The sequence below is a fragment of the Mastomys coucha genome, unplaced genomic scaffold (assembly GCF_008632895.1).
Source record: "Mastomys coucha isolate ucsf_1 unplaced genomic scaffold, UCSF_Mcou_1 pScaffold5, whole genome shotgun sequence".
In the NCBI taxonomy this organism is placed as follows: domain Eukaryota; kingdom Metazoa; phylum Chordata; class Mammalia; order Rodentia; family Muridae; genus Mastomys; species Mastomys coucha.
This window is the reverse complement of record NW_022196911.1, coordinates 117,818,381-117,841,193: the sequence shown is the minus strand read 5'-3', so window position 1 is coordinate 117,841,193 and position 22,813 is coordinate 117,818,381. Positions and strand designations below refer to the sequence as shown.

The 22,813-nt window shown below is 45.6% G+C and overlaps 1 protein-coding gene across 1 annotated transcript; it reads right to left on the bottom strand.

The window, feature by feature from the left end:
- Positions 1-6,176: 6,176 nt before the first annotated feature.
- Narf (nuclear prelamin A recognition factor) lies at positions 6,177-22,805 on the bottom strand. Its single transcript, XM_031354944.1, has 11 exons — positions 22,637-22,805; positions 21,513-21,593; positions 17,576-17,719; positions 15,276-15,408; positions 13,705-13,839; positions 13,330-13,448; positions 11,365-11,494; positions 10,707-10,770; positions 9,651-9,788; positions 9,119-9,276; positions 6,177-7,195 (listed from the first exon to the last, which is right to left on the bottom strand). Exons 1-11 carry the CDS (start codon positions 22,772-22,774, stop codon positions 6,954-6,956), a joined length of 1,482 nt encoding a protein of 493 aa, XP_031210804.1. The 5' UTR covers positions 22,775-22,805; the 3' UTR covers positions 6,177-6,953.
- Between the last annotated feature and the right edge of the window lie 8 nt (positions 22,806-22,813).

Genomic DNA, 22,813 nt, shown 5'->3' with positions numbered 1-22,813 from the left:
TGCGCCCCGGGAGCCGCTGGCCACTCTTACACTCCGCCCTAGGCTACGTAGAGCCAGGCTTGGTGCTCGGGAACCTGCCGCATTGACCAGTGTGTCACAGTGCAGGGCTGAAACAGAAATTACCCCAGTATACAGAGTTCTGCAATCAGTAATTCATACCAAGGACGGCAAATCTGAGCATTTTGCCAATCTGTGTGTGTGATCCTATCTCTCCCATTAAAAAAGAAACCACTACGCGGGCCTGTGGGAAGAGCGGAGCTAGGCAGATCGAGCAGGCTGTGAGGGGCTCCAGAAGCCAGTATCAACAGAGAGGTGAAGCTGAGACCCCTTGTGTCTTTCCCCAGGACGGAAGGGTAGTGGATGCACCTGCTTTAGCTCTGGTAAGAGGCACGTGGTCATAAAGAACGTCACACCAATATGGTGGCCCCTGGGTGCAGGCAGTGGGACGCAATGTTCTCTCACTGATGCACAAAAGGAGTTCAGGTCAGGGAGAGTGGAAAGGTTGAGAGCAGTCTGGACTTAAAGCTGCGTAGGATAAAATGGACATTCTAGCCAAGAGTTTCTACATAGTGGCCCCAGACTAGAGGCACTGGAACATTTTGCATTTTAATTCATTCTATATGTCTAAACTTACAATAAATTTAATGGAAATTGTCTTTATACATTTACATATCTTATTTGGCATATGTGTCTGTAATTACAGTATAAATTCCTAAGGGTTCAAACTGCTTTGTACTATAAATACGGCAAAGAGCCATTTCATTAAATATTAATTTGGGGCATTGTAGGTGATGTACAGATAACTATGGAAATGATAACTAGATAAGTATCTAGAGATAAAACACAAAGGAAAAAGGATGGTCAAGAGCGAGAAATGTTTTTCCACTACTGTTGACCCTGTTTGTGTTGTCCTGAGCTCTTGCTTTAATACAAGTTTGAGCCTAGGGCAGGCTTGAGGCTCTGCCACGTGCTTCTAGCATCTATCTATAACGGGGCTACTAGATCTAACTTTTTACACCTCGCTATCCAGTTATATAAAGTAAGCATACAAATCCAACACATGTTGCTTTGTTTGGCTTTTATAGTTGGTTTTGGTGTTTTCTGTGGGGAGGGAAAGACAGTCAGTCATATATAGCCCTGGCTTGCCTGGAACTTACTCTATAGGCCTAAATATAAATCACTTAGAACTCAGAGATCTACCCACCTCTACCTCCCAAGTGATGGGATTAGAGGCATGAGCCACCATATCTGGCCAAATCAAAATTATATTTATTTTAAAGCAGTTCTTCAATGTGCATGTAAACTTAGCCATTTATTACAGATGAAAACTACTCTGTATACTAATAGGATCTATGTGCTTGCCTGTTCCTTTGTATGTATTATAGAAGAGTATATGTATCCCACTCTGGGACATGTAGACACCAGGGATTGATGTCAAGATGTCCTCCTCAATGGCTTTTCTCCCTTGTCTTTTTCTGAGACAGGGTCTTTCAATGAACCTGGAGTTCACAGTTTTGGCAAGGCTGGCTGCCCAGTGAGCCCCCAGAATCCACTTGCACACACTCCCTCCTTTGCCCCATTCCCTCCCAGCTGAATATTTGATCCTGCAGGATATAGAGCATCTTTGATGTTTGATGATCTATATGTTTTATTTGTTGGTTTGTTTGAGATAGAGTCTCACTATATAGCCCTGAATGGCCTGGAACTCACCATGTAGACCACCAGGCTGGCCTGGAACTCAAGAGTTACCTTCTTATGTATCCCATGTACTTTGATTTAATGTATACTCCAGCAAATTTTGATTTTATGATTATCAATGTTTAGAACACTGATTTTTAGAAACAGCTATAAAATAGCAGAAGTATGTTTAAGATCATTTCAATAGTTGACAAGCCTTTCTCCAAAATAAATGTATACAAAAATCATGATATCAATTGGAGGGGCTAAAATTATTTATATGATTGACATTATAAAGAGCTGGCAATGACATGAAGCAACTGAGACTAGAAATTGGTGAGGCACTATGGGAGATGGTTTGTCTCCTTCTTTCCTTCCTTTCGAGGCTCACCTCAAACACTGAGAGTTCTGAGGAAGACCTTGAACAGTGTCCGATCCTAATAGAATATGGTGGGATACAAGGCACTTGCCGTGCCTGTTTGTGTGGTACTCTGGATGGACCTAGGACTTTGTGCATGATAGGCAAGGAAGACTTATCTGACTTCTTATGAATTTCACAGATGAATAATATATGTTCCATCTGGAATTGTCAAAAATAGTCTAGGTTTTGCCTTTTGCCAGGGAGGGGGGATAGGTTTCTCTGTATAGCCCTGGCTGTCCTGAAATCCCTCTGTAGAACAGGCTGGTCTTGAACTCAGAGATCTGCCTGCCTCTGCCTGCATTGCTGATATTAAGGTTTCAGATCTTTTTATTTGTGTGCCATGTGCATATGGGTACTACAGGGATCCCCTACAGCCGTAGCTAAAGGTGGCCAAGTCACCTGATGTGGGTTCTGGGAACAAAACTTAGGTCCTCTAGGAGAGGACTTACAGAATACTTAACTGCTGAGCGATCTCTACATCTACCCCACCCCCAAATTTACTGTCAGGATTTAAAAGGGAATATCACTAGACACTAACCCCATGCCTCTAACCTCAGCACTTGGAAGATGACGGAAGCAGGAGAATTGGTTCAAAGCAAGCCTTGGTTAAATGTAACCATATCTCAAAACGAAACAGAGAGGGAGTTGAAGGCAAAGAAAGGGCTAGGGCATGGAAGAGGGAGACAAGTGTGGCTGGGTGTAGCGGTCTACAACTGTCTCAAACCACCCAAGTTTGAAGAAAGGAAGCAGGAAGGCAGGCAGAGGGAAAATGATTTCTTGTTTTGTTTTCTCATATAGTTTCTCCATCATTTTTCTTGCTGGTCTGAGACTCACTATGTAAACTAGGCTGGCCTCCAACTAAAAGATCCATCTGTCTCTACCTTATGAGTGCTGTAATCAAAGTTGTGTGCTTCCATATCTGTCTGAAAAAGTATGATTCTGAGCCTTTATTGAATCTTCCCCAACAGTGATATGAGCCTAGAGTCACATCTGCTAGGTTGGCTGAGACAAATGGATCCCATGAGCCAGAGTTCAAAGGACCAGACTGTTTCTGTAGGTGGGGGAGAGTGAAAGGGGAAGATGGGGAGGAAGAGAAGAGAGAAAGCAGAGGGGAAGATGGGGAGGGAAAAGGAGAAGCAGAGTTGGAGATAGTTTTCTTATGAGAGTGCCAGCTTAGTATATCCCCGCCATTATATGCAATTCCACTGTATGCAATTGCATTGCAATTCCACCACTGTAAAAACAAGATATGGTGGTGAATCTGTAATCCTAGCACTTGGGAAGTAGAGGCAGGAGGATCAAGATCAAGGCCAGCCCAGGCTACAAAGTGAGCTCAAAACTTGGGTGACTTAGTGAGACCCTGTCTCAAATAAAGAGAACAAGAGAAAGGGGTTTTGTGTGCACTTGAGATATAGCTCAGTTTAGTTTTTTGCCTAGTACATGACATACCCAAGTTCCATTCCCAGCAGTAGACAGACACACACACACTTTAAGTAAAACTACATTCAGGGGTCTGGAGAGACAGCTTAGCAATTAAGAGCTCTTGCTACTCTTCTGGAAGACCAAAGTTCAGTTCCCAGCACCCACAATGCAGCTCACAAGGGCCTGTAACTCCAGCTCCAGGGCACCCAGTGTCCTCTCAGGCCTTGATGGAGACCCATACACACCTGACTTTTACTCACATAGACACACATACACATAAGTAAAAATCACAGTCAGTCTTCCATTTCAACTCAGTGTTTACAAGGAGCCACATCCACAGAAGACATGGTGCTCCATGAATGGTGAGATGTGAGGTGTCTTCTCTGACATAACAGACTGCACTCTCTCAGACAGTAAACCATAAATTCTTCAGGCAATTTCCCATCTGTAGATGCAGAAGGGAACCCCACATGTAGTATGCCAAGTGGAAAAGAAGCCGCATTTCCTGCATTACCCTTCCGGCCAGCTGTGCCCCTCGGGTGAGTGAGGTACTCAGGGCAGCACCTGCAGCTTAGCTGCTAGCTGCAACCCCAACTCCTGTCATTGGCTCACTTGTGATGCACCTGGAAAGCCCACATGTCAACCAGCAAAGGGTAAGGTGCACACTGAGTCAAATTTTAACAGCAGTCCAAACCGTGTACTGAAGAATGCAGCAATCCTCCCTGCCACTTTCTGCTATTGTGGTTCTTGAAGATGAACTTGGTGCCCATGTATGCTAGGCACACACTCTGCTCCTGAACTATGGCACAAGACCTGACAGTACTATTTCTAAATTACCTGTAACAGAAACCAAATTTAGTCTTCGAGACAGAATTTCATCATGTAAAAGCACGGTTATCCACAGTAGTGGATACACCTCAGGCCAGGTAGGAAATAAACTAAGATTAGGCCTCTGCTGAACCAAACCAGAAGCACTGTAAAACAGAGCATTGGGTAGATATGAACTTGGGATTATGCTTCCCCTCATGCTGGCACCAGCCACGCATCCGCAGACATTGTCTGCTCTGCAACTGTCATGCTGCTTTGACTTGCTCACTTCATACTTCCATTGTTTTTTGTTTTCTTGGGGATTGGGGGTGATGAGGCAGGGTTTCTCTGTATCCCCGACAGTCCTGGAACTCACTCTGTAACCCAGACTAGACTCTACTTCACAGAGATCCACCTGCCTCTGGCTCCAAGTGCTGGGATTAAAATCATGTACCACCATGCTTCCATTGTGATGCAGGAACAGAAAGGTACCTGCAGTCTTAAAAAGCTCACAGGGCCACAGCTGGCATCAGTGAAACAGAAGGCCCTACATCTCATACCTTAGCCCCTAGCCTCAGTTGCTATCATGGATGGTGCCACAAAGTTTGCAGGAAGTCAATCCTTCCTACACTGACTCCCAGTGTTCTGAGCCTTCTCCTGACCTATTAGGATGGGACTAGAAAAAGGCATTATCACCATGGTGAGGGTGGCAGATTGCAAGGCGTGGTCCAGGATAGGAGGCATGGTGAGGGAGGCAGGTTGCGAGGTGTGGTCCAGGATGGGAGAACAACATCTGACTCCTTCAACGCCACACTCAAGACCCCATTGCATTGTTTATTCCATAACTAGCTACTTTGGGGATGGATACCCAAGGCATATAGACTGAAAGCAAAAAAAAAAAAAAATCATAATTTATAATAGTAGTTCTCAACCTTCCTATGCTGTGACCCTTTAATATAGTTTCTCCTATTATGGTAACCCCCACCCCCCAACAATTATAAAATTATTCTGTTGCTACTTCATAACTGTAGTATTGCTACTGTTATGAATTATAATGTAAATATATGCTATGTCACCCCTTTGTGGGGGTCACAACCCACAGGTTGAGAACCACTGGTTTACAATAACATATCTAGTTACACTCCTAGACAGACTCACAGGAGTAACATAAGCCAGAGCTGACAATACTAAGGGTCAAGGTAGTCACATACTGAGCAAACTTCAGGGGCTTCATCAAACCCCTTTATCTCCTGGATAGACTCTAGTATATGTCCCATGGATTTGTGAATCTCACCATCGGGCAGCTATTTCTGTGTGTGGACATACCATTTCCCCTAAGGCATGCTCACACTAGAAGTAGTGAGAGCTGAAGGGACGCTGTCCCAGACCAGTGGGCTTTGTGGAGGAGAGGGGGTACTCCAGGCCTATTTGTATGAAAAGGCCCTGGGGAGGAGTTTGGAGGAGGCTGGACACTGCAAAGCTGTTTCACCCATTCCAGGATCTATGGAGGCTCAGCTCTATCTTCCTGCCCCCACGGCAGTAACCAGTGAGCTACACCTCCATTAGTGGTGGTGTAGCTCAAAAGCCTAGGTGGGCCACCCTCTTTAATTCTCTATTTGTTTATTTTTAAATATGCATTGCATCAAATGCAGGGTGTGATGCATGCCATTCTCAGCAATCTTTCTTCTGGGGTGAGTCCAACTAAACGCTGATTGCAGGTCAAGTAAAAGAATGACTCACGCATACCAGGGGTCCAGCTTGCCAAGGCTTTCAGTGACTATGAAGAATATGGCTCACTGTTACTATGACTTAAAACTAGTGTAATTTTCTTTATAGTTATTTTGGGGTGTGGTCTCAGTGACACATATGTACACCATGGCGCCTGTGTAAAAGTCAGAGGGTAGTTTGTGGGGGTTGGTCTCTCCTTCCACCATGTGCGCTTCATGGATCAAACTAAGGTTGGTACCAATGAGCCATCTTTCTGGCCCTAGAATTCAAAATTATTTTAAAAAAACGTATACAAGTGAAAGAACCAGATTGAGCCAGAAGACTGGGCCTCTATAAAGGCCATAGTTATCCACTGTACAGCAACCTGGCTCTTCCTGATGTCTCCATTTCTGCAGCAATAATCCTAGACTCATGGATCACAATCCCAGGGTCTTGATTCTTTTGTTTGTTTGTTTTTTCGAGACAAGGTTTCTCTATATAGCCCTGGCTATCCTGGAGGTCACTGTAGACCAGGCTGGCCTCGAACTCAGAAATCCACCTGCCTCTGCCTCCCAAGTGCTGGGATTAAAGGCGTGAGCCACCACCACTGCCCGGCCGGGGACTTGATTCTTAAAGAACACATTTTGAATTTTTTTTTTTTTTTTTTTATAGCCTGCAAGTCAGGGGTATGTCCCTGGCCTCTTTGGGATCTTTCTCACAATCTTGGAATAAAAGGATACGCAGAGAGGGAAAATGTTTCTCCCCTGTGCAAACAATCCACTCCCTCACACACTACAAAGAGAGCACCACATGAAAACTGTGTGTCCTGGAGTGCTGGAAAAGCTGCAGTAACCCGTTGTTTCTTGAAGCACCCATCACTCTCCACTCAGAGCTGTCCCCTCCTGCCCTTCAGGCTTTGTCACCACTTGATATCCAGGCTGTCTGTGCAGGGCTCCAAGCTCTGGTAGCTGGTGTGCAGCACCTCCTGGACTTTGGGGGATTCGGTGCCCTCCAGCCACTCCTGGTACAGCTCCTGCACATGCGCACTGTGCTCTGGGGGCCGCACAGGGAGGCCGGAGCAGATCCCTTCCATTTGCTGCAGCAGGGCACGGTCTGTGTGGCCGTCCTTGGTCTGGGCCTGGCCTCTGCCATTTAAGCATCCTGAAAGATACACACAGTGGACCTCTTCTTCCCTGTGGGTGGCCTGTTAAGGGAGTTCTACCTCAGGGCACACAGTTGGAAGCAGGAGAAGCAGCAGTCAGCAGTACTACTGGCCTGAGATTGTACTGGGGCTCCCAGTACTGTCATGGAGCCTGCCCAGGAGGAGAGCCCTGGGTATTCTTCCCATATACATCACTGGCAAACTGGTCTTACAGTTTGCCTTAAAGCCTTAAGAAGTAGACAGCTATGGCTGCTATCTGGATTCCTGGCTTCTTCTGAAAATTACCCAAACTCAAAGAGCATAGAATGGCCGGCAGGCTTTGATCATAACTGCTTGCACATTCTGTGTGCAGGTCCAACAAAACAGGATTAGGGCTGAGTGAGGTATATGAGCTCTCCAGAAGCCCACACTGCCCAGTATATGGTCTGAGTATGTGTCACCTTCTGTCAGTACAACCCATTCTTTTTTTTTTTAAAGGTTTATTTATTTATGTTATGTATATGAGTACACTGTCGCTGTCTTTAGACACACCAGAAGAGGGTATTGGATTCTCGTTACAGATGGCTGTGAGCCACCATGTGGTTGCTGGGAAGTAAACTCAGGACCTCTGGAAGAGCAGTCAGTGCTCTTAACTGCTGAGCTATTTCTCCAGCCCCCAGTACAACCCATTCTTAAACCTGCAGATGACACCTTGATGCGACAAAATGCCATTAAGTGCATAGTGGTGGGAGCAGCTCGGTGGCAGAGTGTGTATCTAGTGTGTTCTAGGTGTTAGTTTCCAATCCTAGCATCAAGACTTTCATTTAAAAGAACCAGGAGATAGGCTGGGAACACATAGCTCAGTGGAAGAGCACTTACCTACCACATACTCCAGCTCCAGGAAAAACAACAAAACAAACAAACAAAAAGCAGCAGCAGCAGCAGGAACAAACCCCACCTGGTCACCCTCCACCTCACCCTCCACTGGTCCAAGCTGCCTAGCAGCTGGACTGTGATGTGCAGCTTTTCAGTATGAACCCACTTCTTCTCCTTTCCAGGCCTATACAGTTTTCCCTAGAAAGCAAGATGAGGCTTTTCCTTCCAAGAGGCTCCATCTTGTCTCTACCTACTGCAGCACAAGCTCTACACAGAATCTACTTTCCCGAGCCTCAGGAAAAGTAGATGGCCCCTGCTCTCATCCCTCTTCTAAATGCTGGCTACTAACCTTAATCCTCCCCCAGAAGATCCCTAAGGATATGGACTGGAAATACAGGCCTCTCGTCTGACAGACTCTTCATGGATCCTGTCTTCATTTCTGACTATTGTCAGAAACTGCCTGGCTCCCTCTGGGCTTTTCTGAGAATTCTAGTGTCCTACTTGAGTGCCCCAAGCTCAGGATGACCTAGACATTCCTCATCTTGAGATAGCTCCTTCATCCTCAGGGGCATAGACAGACTACTTCAGATGGCCAGATGGCTCCCTTCATTCTCCAATACTTACACCTACTGTATGAGCAAGAGATCCAGGCACTAAGTCCTGTTCTCGATCTGGGCTGCTCACATTGTCTCCCCATCCTAGTGGGAACTTTCCTCACCTGCCTGGGTCTTTACACTTGCACAGTTCAATTTTCCTCTGCAGCCTGGGGAACTCTTAGATACCAAGTTTCTGCTGCCACTGTCCACAGGTCCAGCTTCTACTCCTAGTGTCCTTGTGACTGACTCCATGTGAGTGACCTTAGGAGCTGGTTCCCACCCGGTAGCAGGTGGGGTTTCCATATGGCACCTACAAGGGAAGGTCTAAGGACACAACTATCTACTATTCACACTACAGCTGAGGAAAGGGGACCTTCATGGCTGAGGATGGCATGCCATGGTGTGAGGGAGCAGCCTGCCTTGCCTGATTATTATTGGACAGGCTGTCAGCGGGCCTCCTGAACCCCTTACCTCTGGGACATGCGAGGACCTCCACAAAGTGATACGGGAGCTTGCCCTTCTTGAGCTTCAGGATCATGTTCTGGATATTATGAAAGCCGTAGGCTGCAGCAAAGCGCAGTAAGACCTCCCCGTTCTTCTCAAGGGTAACCTCATGGAAGTCTTTGTTTCTATAAACCAATAAAACCGACTTTAATGGCCAATGACCTAAAGATCACTTCTGTTAGTCTGAGGTACAGTCTCACTGTGTAGCCCAGGCTGACTTTGAGCTCTCGATCCTCCCTAGGTCGTCCCAGTGCTAGGTTTACCATACCTGCCCATTTCCAATTTAAGTTTCAAATGTCACCAAGATAATGTCAATAGAAAGACACAAAAGGCCCATCTATTGTAACCAGTGCTGATTCTGCCACAGAGATGAGCAGCCACAGGTAGAGCAGCCAAGTACACCATATACCTCAGACACACCACCCATACTGCATATATACCACAAGCATCACACCCTAGCTCTGGCTGATCTGTCAGCACCACTCCTGGTGGTTCAAACCTTAGTGCACGGTAGGTGATCTCCTCCACATGCTCGCCAAACAACTCCTTGGCTGCATGTCTGAAGACGTGAGCCAGATGCCCATCTGAGCTCACTCCATCGTGACGCTGGACTGCCACCTCCTTCACATCTCCAAACCTCAAACAGAGAAGACAAAATCTCCATTGTATTGATGAAGAGGCAGCAAGTTCTAACCCAGTTTTTATAGGAACCGAACCCAGGGAGTCACTTAAAGAACTAAGTTACTTTTAAACTTGGGGAGCTATCTGGGTACTGACAACCAAACTTGGGTCTTCTGAAAGAGCAGTAAGCAATCTCACCTACTGAGTCATCTCTCCAGCCCTAAAAAGCACATTCTTAATGAGTTCTAATGAACAACATGAAATGTCATTTTGCATCTAGCCCAAGATTGCAAATGGAGCTATTTCACTGGGTTCACTCACTTGTTTCTTTGTGTAGCTACACATGTACTCAGGGCAGGGTGGTGTTGTGGTGAATGACTTAAGCTTGACTTATGTCCAGGTTGTCACAGTGAGGACCCTTGGTCATCCTGGGTTGTCAGGTAGTCTTTGGCAGCAGGTATTCCAGCTGCTATAAGTCTACAAACTTCTGTCTCAGCTCCCATAAAGGAGGCACAAATGAAGCACCCAGGCCATCAGCTGGGCCCCTGGTCTTTGCAATATACTTTAAATGGGACCCAGAATGCGGCAAGAGACAAAGTCCTGGCTGGGGATTGGGATCACCATGGGAAAAAGAAACCCAGCAGGTGTGTTCTTGATGCAGAGACCAGAGGGAGCCACCTCTGCCCCACACAGCTTCTATGCTTGCCTTCTTCCCTGAAGGATGCAGTATGGCCATCACTCAAGGAAGCCTCTAAGCCCCTGGCAGTATAGAGAATAGTGTCCCAGTCCAGGATCCTGCCTGAATCCATTTCAAAGGCCAGGTTGGTAAGGCTTCAGGAATCTGTCTCAGTACTCACATGATCTAATCAGGGTAGCCCTGGGGCCTGCAGGGCTCACCAGAGGCAACCTCCCAACTTACAAAGATGCCACTTACAAAGTATCCACAGCAATGTCTTTCACAGAGAGATCACTTTGCTCCATTATCTGAGCAATTTCACCTGGAAAAAAAAAAATGAGGCATGAGTCACTGACAGGAAGAGAGGTGGCCAAGGGCACTGGGTCAGGCTTTGCTTCTCCCTGAGATCCTGCATTTGGAGCCTGGGACCCCTCCTTGCTGTATAATCCATTCCATGTAGCAGGAGCCCCCCTACCAGGAGAAAGTAATGCTAACATCAGAAAAACACTAAAAAGATGTGTGAACAGAATTCCTTCTTTGGACCCTGAACTGAGACAATTCTGTACTTGCTTCATGTTGATTTAGGAACTACATTCATTCCCAGCATCCCATGAGGAAGACAGGTTAAACATATCTTTAACCTGGTTAACCTTCCTGGCTTCTCTATGCTTATCTGTGTGCACAAGCACTTTTTGACTTCTACAGGAAAGAAATGTTGATGGGCTGCGGTGTAAGAGCACATCATCTAAAAGCCACGCAGTCTGTCTGTATGGCTCTCCCAGAGACGACTCATCTGGAGAACGACTTTGAAGAATCTTCTTCACTTTAGACCACTGGGACCCCAAGAACCCTTGGCTATCAGTCCCATCAGGCAACTTGGCCACGCTGCCTGTCAGAGCAGCCGTTTTCCTCTCACCTGATGTCAGCACGCAGTCAGTACCCCTAGCACCATTTAAAGTAGTGGAAAGTCCCTCTCGAAGAGCTTCCAGCTTCTTATCATAGCAAGGAGCCACGACAACATGGAAGATTTTCTCTGGAGACAGATTCTGTGGAGAAGAGCACTCAAGTCAGAGAACAGAGAGGCAGTGACAGCAGCAGAGCATGGGGAGTCCCAACTACTGCTCCTACCCTACCCATGGATGTTTCTGTCTCATGAGCTCTGCACAGGTAAGAACAGGTTCGTGCTGTACCTGCTTTACCTGAAGACTTTCTGAAACTGTTCAAGTGACAACATCCAGACCACCCCTCTGCTGAGACAGACCCAGAGCCAGCAGCTGCCCAGTGCCTTTTACATTGAGGCCTGAGTAGAAAAGCCCTACTCAGGGCAGGGTAGAGCTCAAGAGGAGACATATTTTGATCCTAGCCCTCTAGGGGTTTAAGCCAAGAGGTTGCCAGAGGCCAGAGCTCTAGGCCCAGCTGTCCCCTCTAGGAGCTGCAAGAGGATCTGTAACTTGGGCTCCATTCAGAGAGCACCAGGTTGGCAGCCCTGAGAAGACTAAGAAACACTAAAACTCTCACAGCAGGTATTAGAGGCCAGGAAGAACGTAGCCCACTCCATAGCCAGTTTCCTGTCCCTTCAACTCAATACACATATGGTATCAGGGTGGTGGGGGTGATAATTTGCCAACTGTGGTGACTTTATAAATGAAGAAATGTTTTCTGTGGCTAAATGAGGTTGTCAGGTGGATGTGGCCTTCAGGCTGCTGCAGTGTTTGGGAAGTCCTTCCCCTTGATGTATTTTCTAGTTACTGTGGGACCCAAACAGTTATTCACATGAAAGAAGAAAGGCAGGGTGCAACCTATGTCTGGCTGTCCAATGCCTTAGAAGTGAAGAGAAGGATGGGCTGAGGCAGAGGTTATAAAGTACCCCTTTATCTATCATGTGGCAGACAGTGTTAAGACCATGGGACCCAGGGCTGGTGAGATGGCTCAGTGGGTAAGAGCACGGACTGCTCTTCAGAAGGTCCTGAGTTCAAATCCCAGCAACCACCTGTACGAGATCTGATGCCCTCTTCTGGTGTGTCTGAAGACAGCTACAGTGTACTTATATATAATAATAAAAAAAATCAAAAAAATCAAAAAAAAAAAAAAAAAAAGACCATGGGACCAGGGACTGGAGAGGCATCTCTGTACTTAAGAAGACTGGCTGTTCTTCCAGAGAACCTGGATCCAATTCCAAGCACCCATGTAGCAGCTCACAAATAGATATAACTCCAATTTCAGGGAATCTGATGGTATCTTCTGGTCTCTGTAGGCACCAGGCATGCAAATGGTGCACAGACAGATAGATAGGCACATCCATGCCCATAAAATAAGACATAAAATTAAAAAATAAAAATAAAAAGGGCTGAGTGTAGTAGCACATTTCTTTTTTTATCAGCAGTGGCTGACAGATATCTGTGAGTCTGAGGCCAACCCAATCTACATAGTGAATTCTAGGATACCAGGATTACATAAAGAGTTCCTGTCCTAGCCGGGAGGTGGTGGCACACACCTTTAATCCCAGTACTTGGGAGGCAGAGGCAGGCAGATTTCTGAGTTCGAGGCCAGCCTGGTCTACAGAGTGAGTTCCAGGACAGCCAGGGGTACACAGAGAAACCCTGTCTCGAAAAACCAAAAAAAAAAAAAAAAAGAGTTCCTGTCTCAAAAAACCAAACCAAACCCAACCAAAAAGGCAGGCTAAGGATACTATCCATGATCTAGAACAAAAAGCCAGGATAGAGGTGAGGCTTAGCTTCCTAAGGCAGCCAGAACAGCAATCAGGCAGTGTCTCCATAGGTAAGTCCAGGGCTACGCTATCCACAGTGTACACTGTTTCCCCTCAGGCCTTGCTCACCTTGAGTCTACCCTCTGCTGCTACTCTCTGAAGACACTTGCTTACCTGCTGTCTGGCAAAATAATCCTTCACCAAGGAGCCCATGACCTGCTGGGGGGACTTGGCAGTACAGAGATATGGGATGATGGGGCGACCCAGCACCCGCTCAGCATATCTGACCCAACCTAGAGAGGGGGGGGGGAGGGAGGGAGAGAAAGAGAGAGAGAGGGCATGAACTCAGTTCCCACAGTTTTCTCCTGCCTTCTAGTACTAGGTACAGTGAATTCCTGAGACTGTCACTCCAGGGTGAGCCAACACACCTCCTCTATACTGTTCCTATTCATAAGGTGTCCTGTTCTACAAAGCTGGGTGGGATGGGCCTGCCATCCTCTAGCCAAAGCTAAGCCATGATTATTTCTACAGTTCTGGCATTGTGCTCACCAGGACAGGCAGAGGTCAACATGGGCAGTTCACGCTGTTCCTCACTATGTTGGTGATACCGGCGTACAAACTCCTTCTGACTCTCCACAATGCTGAAATCTGTAGCGATTGTGGTGTCAAACACATAGTGCACTCCTGCAGGAAAGAAGGACATGGGTTCTTCTCTCAGACCAAGTATGGATACAGATCCCATCTGACTCCTCTGTACTGTCTTTCATTCTATATTAAGACAAGACTTTGATATGCAGTCCTCACTGACTCAGAGCTTATTAGGCTATGCAGACCAGGTTGTGATGATCTATCTGATTCCCAAGTGTTATGATTAAAAGTGTGGACCACAACGCTTGGCTTTTTGTTGTTATTTTTGATAAGGTCTCTTGATATAGCCCAAGCTAGCATAAACTTGGAATCCTCCTACCTCAGGCTCCTGAATGCTAGCACTACAGGTAGAAACAACCATCCCCAGCTTCTAAGCAACCTAGTTCTTCCTCAACTTTGCCTTCTCCTGTCTCAGCCACAAACACAGATCATAGATTTGATGACACATGTCTCTCCTTAGCCACCACCACAGTTAGTCTTGATACTTTTCATACAACAATGGCCTGGTTCAGACTGGGCGTTTTACTTTTTTCTTGCCTGAAACAAAGTCCTGGTCAGTGTGAACTCACTGTTTCCGAGGCTGGCCTTAAACTCATAGATGATCCTCCTGCCTTTGCTTCTTGGATGCTATGATTATAGGCATGTGTGACAATGTCTTCTTGCCTCTCACTTTTATGTATGGGGTTGGGGGTAGTGAATTACACCAGCACTCTCCTGTACTGGAGAGCCCTTACTTGCTGAACCATCCTGCTTGCCCTCCACCTTACCTTTTGAGATAGTTTTCTCACACAACCTGAAGTCTGCTATTTTGGCTAGACTGACTAGCTAGGGAGTCCCTAAAATCTACTTGTCTCAGCTCTTCTAATGCTGTAGTTACAGGAGTGTACCATGCCTAGTTTTTTTTAATCACACAAGGGCTCACTGTATACCCCTGGATGGCCTAGTACTTACTATGTACACCAAACTGACCCTGAGCTCATAGAGATCGGCCAGCCTCTGCTTCCCAAATCAGGGATTAAAGGCGTGTATAACCAGCCACTCTGGCAAACTCCCATTTTTCATTCGTCATATAAAGAACATGTGCCTGGAGGTGGAGATGTAGCTGAGTCCTACAGCTTTTCTAGCTAGAGAAAGGTTCATAGAAAAATGGACATTAGTTGTTGCAGAAATAATTATCAAATGATCATTCTGTGAGCTGGGGCAAGTGTAGAAACTTCCTAGTAATGAGTGTCCACAGTTCGAAGGTGTTCACTTCTTATTCCCGAGGAGCCAAGCTCACTATAACGAACATCCATCTATACAAAGCACAGGCTGTGCGATGACACAGGGAACAGGGTCCTTTTGACATTCCAGGAGTCTCTCTTCAAGTTTTTCTCTCCTGTGCCCTTGAAAGTTGAACTTGAAAAATGAAAAGGGCCCTTCATGAGCTGAAAGTATACATCCGCGCTATTATGAAGAGTTGATTTACTTACCAAGACTTTTGAGGAAGCCACACAGCCTTCTAGATGCATCCGTGACACTGAGGTTGAATTTAGCAGCAAAATAAGGCAGAGACTGAGGACACACAGACACAACCAGAACTCTGTGCTTTGAGGTGTCACATCTCTAGAGGAAGAAATAATAATGTCACATGTTTAGTGGAAAATAGCAAATAGGTTTTTTGTTTGTTTGGTTGGTTGGTTGGGGTTTTTGTTTGTTTGTTTGGTTTGGTTTTTTGTCTGTTTTTTTTGGTTTTTCAAGATAGGGTTTCTCTGTGTAGCCCTGGCTGCACTGGAACTCATTCTATAGGCTGGTCTCAGACTCAGAAATGCACCTGCAGTACTGCGATTAAAGGCATGCTCCACCATAGCCCAGCAAAACATAAAAAATTTTAAATTACATTTTGAGAGAGACAGAGAAAGAGAGAGAGAGAAAGAGAGAGAGAGAGAGAGAGAGAGAGAAAGAGAGAGAGAGGAGAGAAAAAGATATGGGCTACAAAGTAAGTTCCAGGACAGCTAGGGCTACAGAGAGAAGAGAAACCATGTCTTGAACTACCTACCACACACACACACACACAAAAGAAAGCATGGGGTCTTGGTGTGGTGGTGAGTGCTTGGCTCTTATCACCCCAGAGACTGAAGTCAGGAGGATTAGCACCAATCTCCTCCATGCCTAGGCTTCCAGTGTTGGAGTCTGTGAGGTTCCAAGGTGGGGCTTATTATCTGCAGGTGAATTGCAGGATGACAGGGAAAAGCTAAATTTCCAACAAGATCCAATTTAGAAGTCAATTTATAAGCTTTTAGGTTTTTGCCAGCACCATTTACCACCGCTGTTACTTTGTACCCTTTTAAAAGTTCTAGCCAATATCATCCAAACACAAGAGGCGCAAAGCAGGCCAGGCAGTGATGGCACACGCTTTTAATCCCAGCACTTGGGAGGCAGAGGCAGGCAGATTTCTGAGTTCAAGGCCAGCCTGGTCTACAGAGTGAGTTCCAGGACAGCCAGGGCTATACAGAAAAACCAAAACAAATAACAAAACACAAAAACAAAAACCTAAATAAACAAACAAAAAATAAATAAAAATTAAAAAAAAAAAAAAGAAACACAAAGCTCCCATCATGCTGCACGTACCTACAATCCTAGTACTATACAGGCTGAGAAAGGAGAACAGAAAATTTGAGAACAGCCTCAGATACACAGACAATGCTACACAACATAAAAAGGTAATGATTACAAAATAGATTTTTTTTTTTTAGTTTTATAAAACTAAGATACTTTGACAAACCAGTCAAATTCTAAATTTATAAAATGCCATACACTGCCAGATGGTGATGGTGCATGCCTTTAATCCCAGCACTCAGAGGTGGATTTCTGAGTTCGAGGCCAGCCTGGTCTACAGAGTGAGTTCCAGGACAGCCAGGGCTACACAGAGAAACCCTGTCTCAGAAAACAAACAAACAAACAAACACACAAACAGTATTGTGTTTCACAAAACATCAGTAATCCCCATCACATCAAGAACAAGTTGCAGATACAAAGAATCAAGGAGCAATGACATACATTGATGGGGCCAGATCTTCAGGCACATGGCTGTCAAGAACCCTGGATATATGTATTTACTCATTTATGTACGCACATACATACATGATTACTGCATATACATACACACACACACACACACACACACACACACACACACACACACACACACACACATATATATATACACATATGACGGGTAGTTTTATGTCAATTTGACACAAGCTAGAGTTGTCTGAAAGGGGGGAACCTCAATTCAGAAGATGTTTCCATAAGATACTCATTGTGGGGGGTGCCCTCCCCAAGCTGGTGATCCTGGGCTCTATAAGAAAGCAGGCTGTGCAAGCCATGAGGAACTAGCCAGTGGCAGCACTCCCCCATGGTCTGTGTACCGCTCCTGCCTCCAGGTTCCTACCCTATTCCAGCTCCTAACCTGACTTCCCCTTGAATGATACACTAATATGTAAACATGTAAGCCAAGCAAATCCTTTCCTTCCCAATTTGCTTTTGACCATAAACTGGTCATAAACGTTGGTATTGTATTTCATCACAATAATAGTAACCCTAACTAGGACTCTATCATCCATCCATCCATCCATCTCTACTAGACAAATGTTCTATCATTGTAGTTGCCCAGGGTGGTCTTGCACTCAGTTTGTAGCCTAGGCAGAATGTGAACTTGCAGGCCTCCTGCCCTAGTTTCCCAGTAGCTGGAATTACAGACCTGTCCCATCAGTTCCAGCTGATGCCATACCTTATTAAGATTCAGGACATGGAAGAAGTTCTTGGCACTCTGCTGGGAAAGCTGGATACTTTCCTCCACAGTCACACAGTTGTCACATGCCAGGCAGTCACTCAGAAATATTTTTGCATCAGCCAATTTATGGAATTCTCCCTTCTATGAAAGAAAATGGTGTTAGCATTGTTTCTTTTCTTTTCTTTTTTTGGTCTTTTGAGACAGGATTTCAAGACCAGGCTGGCCTCAAACTCCCAGAGATCCATCTGCCTCTGCCTGCCAAGTGCTGGGATTAAAGGCACATGCCACCACTGCCTGACTGGCAGCATTGCTTCTTTAGGGAGGGTAACTGCATAAGCACAATAAAGAAAAGAATTGACATTCAACATGGAGACAAAGTCCTGGCTGAGGTGTCAGGAGCTTCTGAGCAGGGCGTCAGGCAGGTGGAGGCACGTGTCATGGAACAAGGAGGTTGACAGCTCTGAGGAGTCATGCAGATGACAGTCAAGGGTGAACTAGCCCCATCACTATCATGTGGAAGATGATACTCCTGCCTGCTGCAAAGTGGCCTGATGGCCATCTCCTCCTTCTCTTCTTCCACCCTTCCTCTCCAGTGCCCATGAGGCAGCTTCTGGCTTCTGCCTAGCTCCTCCAGCTCCACACTGAAGAGAGCAGACTTTCTATTCAGTAAGGACTGGCTTGAGGTTTCCATCTGTGAGCAACACAGAGTTCAGACCTCAGCTCCCAACTCTGAAATGCTGGTCATCATCATTGCCCCACCCCAACCCTTAACAGGGGGGATTGAACGCCTGGATGCTAGGACCCTAGGACCCTGGTCCCTTTAACCCCATTTTAAACCCCCACCTTCCATTCCCTACCCTGGTCTTTTTAGTCCCCAGAGAAATCTGCTAAAGCACAAGCGACATTTCCATTGTTTGACGCTTCTGACAGCACTCTCAGTGCAGGGTTCGTAGAACAGCTTTTGCCTGCCCTGCCTTGCCCTACCCTGCCCCTCCAGGCTCACATTCAGTCATACGGGCTTTGACTGTTCTGAGTCCTTCCAGAAAATATTCTGATTGAGCTCTCACCCATCTACTGGCCAAAACAGAGCTGGCATGCTGAAATTTATTTTCAGGGACCCTTACCACAGTGTCAACTTGCTTGTTCCCCTTAATGACCTAATGGGTCAGCATCTCGTGTTCCTTATGCTGCTCCCTAGCATCTCTGAGAGCCTACAAGGTGCTTATGTGCTGTGCTAGAGGTTAGGTGAGTGTCATAGCTCTCCTAGCAAGTGCAAGGCTCAAGTTCAAATCAAGTATTAGTAAAAAAAAAGGAAACACATTAAAAACAATAGTGTTTGGTTAGAATTGGTGTATTAACACAGGAAGATGCTATAGTAATCGAGAGTCATTTAAGTCAATTACAGAAGCTCTGGAGGGAGTCTATACAGTTTTATTTTTCATAGTTTGTTGATATTTTTAGATAGGATCTTACCCTGTAGACCTGATCTGGTATTTACTATGTAGCACAGTAGGGCCTGAACTTACAGCAGTTTCGTCCTAGAACTCTGAGTGATCACAGGTGCCTGTCAATATGTTTGTTTGCATTTTTGGGGTGTGTGTGTGTGTGTGTGTGTGTGCGTGTGTATGTGTGCTATTTTAAAATATAGTTCTCCACTAAGTACCATGACACATACATGCCTTTAATCTCAGCACTCCAGAGACAGAGGCAAGCAGATCTCTTGAGTTCAAGACCAGCCTGGTCTACATAGTGAGTTTCAGGCCAAGCAGAACTACATAGTGAGATCCTGTCTCCAAAATAAGTAAACAAACAAATAAACAACATTCGGGGTCCAGGCTAGTTTCCCTCCCACCCCCTTATCTTCCTTTCTTGCTCTTGTAAATGGCTAGACTCTACAGAGGCCCTCTTCTTTTGATATAGTCCTTACCATTTCCAAGAAAGCCTTCCAGTGCCTGTCATCAGGATCCTCAGGTCAGCCCAGCATCCCCGCTATACCTCAGGCTGTCTAGCTAGACACTGGAAGCTGATGCTATCTTCTAAGTGACTTCCATGGATTCTCCTCCTGCTCCCTGGCTTCTATATGATGCTTCTGTAACCTATCCTAAAGCATACATCTGAGGGGGCGGGGGAGGCAAAAGATGCTAGGCTTAATGACACAAGCCTTTAATCTCAGGACTCCTGAAACAGAAAAAAGGATTATTGAACTCAAGGCCATCAGGGTCTACATAGCAAGTGTGACCATCTCAAAAAGTAAAATAGATAAATAGGAACTGGAGAGGGCTCAGCAGTCAATAGCACTGGCTGCTCTTTCAGAGGTCCCAGGTTAGATTCCCAGCATCCATATAATGGTTAACAACCATCTATAACTCTAATTCCAGGGGATCAAACTTCCTCTGACCTCAGCGGGCACCAGGCACTTATGTAGTGTAGACATCTATCTGATGTCCCATTTTACCATGAAGTCTTACTTTCAGGGCCTGGTCTACCAACGTTTACCCAGCATCCCTTAGCCTTTTAAAAATTATGTCCACACTAAACTGCTAAGATGCTGGTTAGACTGTGTTCAAACTTATCTCATCCTTACCAGAACCTGGGAGGGAAGAAAACCAACTCCTCACAACACTGATAAGAATTAGGGCCTCAAAGGGGTTGTTTTATTTTTGGAGATGGAATTTTGCTGTGTAGTCTAGGCAGGCCTCTACCTCTCAGGTATGCATTAACATGTCAATAGGATTTTATGCGACAGGGTAGGCATTTGGGTACAGGTCTGGTGTCTAAAGCATTGGCCCAAACTGACCTAGGACTCCGGGGACCACTGCCTCTTGGTGCACTGCTGCTCCCCAAAAGCCTACTTCCCAAAGCACAGCACTGGCACACACAAGAGGGCCAGAACTATGCCCATCAGATTAAACAGTACATCAGAACTACTAGGTCGAAGAAAAAAAACATCCTGCCACCTACTTTTCCCATGTCATTAATTCTACACTTACATAAAAAAGTTTTATATTACATTGACTGATTGCTTTGTTTGATGTCTTGTGTGTGTGTGTGTGTGTGTGTGTGTGTGTGTGTGTATACATATGTTGGTGTAGAGGTAGAAAGACAACTTGTAAAAACTGGTCCTCTCCTGTCACCTGTGTTCATAAGTCACCAGATGTCATATATGAGTTCTGGGGCTCAAACTGACATCCAGAGACTCGGTGGCAAGTGTCTTTACCAGCTGAGCTATCTAGTAAGCTCTAAAATCAATGCGTTTGTTTGTATATGATTGAGCTCAGAATTTCAGGCTAGCTAGCTAAGCACTCTATCAGTTGACTAATCCTTAGCCCTCAGTTTTTGTTTTGAGACACAGTCTCATTATAGGCAAGGTCAAGGTCTTGACCTTGAGCTGGAACTCCAGAGGTGTGCCAGCATTCCTGACTAGTCCTAATATTTTCTAAGAGAACAGCGATTGTAACCTTCTCTGTGAATCTATAGTATGGTGGGACACAAGCAGAAGCAAACGCCTCTTCAGAGCATGAAGTGAGGCAGGTACAAAGCTCAGCTCCAAATGTGATACAATATGTACAAATACGCATCACTATTAGCTAAAACAAGAACTGAGCTAAACAAGCAGTTTAGTTAACTTAAATGGCAAGCTTAAAGAATCATGGAACTTGAACTTCAAGTCTTTGCATGCATTACAGAATGTGAGTTCCTTCCATTTTATAGAATAAGGTTTCAACACTGTACCATGATGTTCCTATTTCTCATGCAGTACCTGGCCTGGTATGTTTGAGAAGACTCAAGACTGTCCTATTCATGGCTCTTACCACTTTTACTTTGGTCTTTCTTAGAGCAGTGAAGTGCAAGGTAATATGAGACCCTGACAGGAGAAACAACAGTAGCCACTCCATTCGTGTTATGCTGACACAAAACTGAAATGTTTACTTGCCTCTTCATTCTCCTTGGCTGGGCTGGCCGCATCAATAGACACATTCTCCTGGTCATCAGGTTTTGATTTTTTACTACATTCCTTTTAAAAAAGGAAGGGGGATGTTAGAAAGGAAAATTATTTTTCTTTTCTCTATTTTTTTTCTTTTTTAGATCAAGTCTTTCTACATAGTCCTGGCTGTCCCAGAACTCACCATGTAGATCAGGCTCACCTCAAACTCACAGAAAGTTTGCTTCTGCCTCCTGAGTGCTCCAATTAAGGTGTGTCTACCATAATAGGGTTTTTTTTTGTTTGTTTGTTTTTTTATGAGATAGGGTCTTGATAAATTGCACTGTCTAACTTTGAACTCTCAATCTCTCAAGCACTGGGATCATAGGTGTGTAGCACATCATAGGTGTGTAGCACCAAGCTCAACCAAGAATAATTTAGTGTGATGCCAAAAAAACAAAACATATCCTGGGCAGTCGATCTTACTTCTAGAAACCCATTCTACAAAATAAAGTCATCCATACTTACGGAAGAGTACACATAAACACACATTTATATTATCTGCCTCCATTTGTATTGTTTGTAGGAACTAAGAACAGAAGTGATCTAACCGTAATAGATATAAAACACTTAGATGTGGCTATTACACAAGAATACAGGCGATTCTCTGAAAAAGAACAACGTATGGAGTATTTGGATATGATACAATTCCTGTAAAAACGAGATTCCTGCACTTGCATCACATGTGAAAGCAAGTGCGGCAGCTGTCAGTCACTTCAGCCACCTAGTGGAGCAGGACAGGAGGGCCTGCCTGCCCTTTATTCCTTCTCTTCTTTTCATTAAAGTTTGTTGTTTAAGTGTAAGAGCCGCTCAAAGCATTTCTAATTACTTTATTAATCGTTCATTTCCACAAGAGGGACTGATATCAAGCACTGGCCCCAGAACAGTAGCGCGTCCCGGTGGTGCACTTGCCCGCAGTGGACAACAGCCAGCTCACCGCCTAGTCCTCTGCAGACAGGTGATGGCTGTCAGAGGCCGACATAACACAGAGCAAGGTACACCCGGCCGAGCACGACCCTCGCCATTGATTCGTGGTCTTGGCTTCCGCCCCTATCCCCGCGGGACGACGCACCCACCTTTCGTGTGCAGTGCTCACACTTCATCTGGAGTGGGACTGGCGGGAGGCCGACGTGCCTAAGCTGAGAGGAATAAGGAAGACTGGAACACCGCCGCCTGCCGCCGGCTAGCGACCTGCGACCCTTTGTTGTCTTCATCCACGGAGGCTCCGCCCCAAGGACTGTAGTAGACCAATA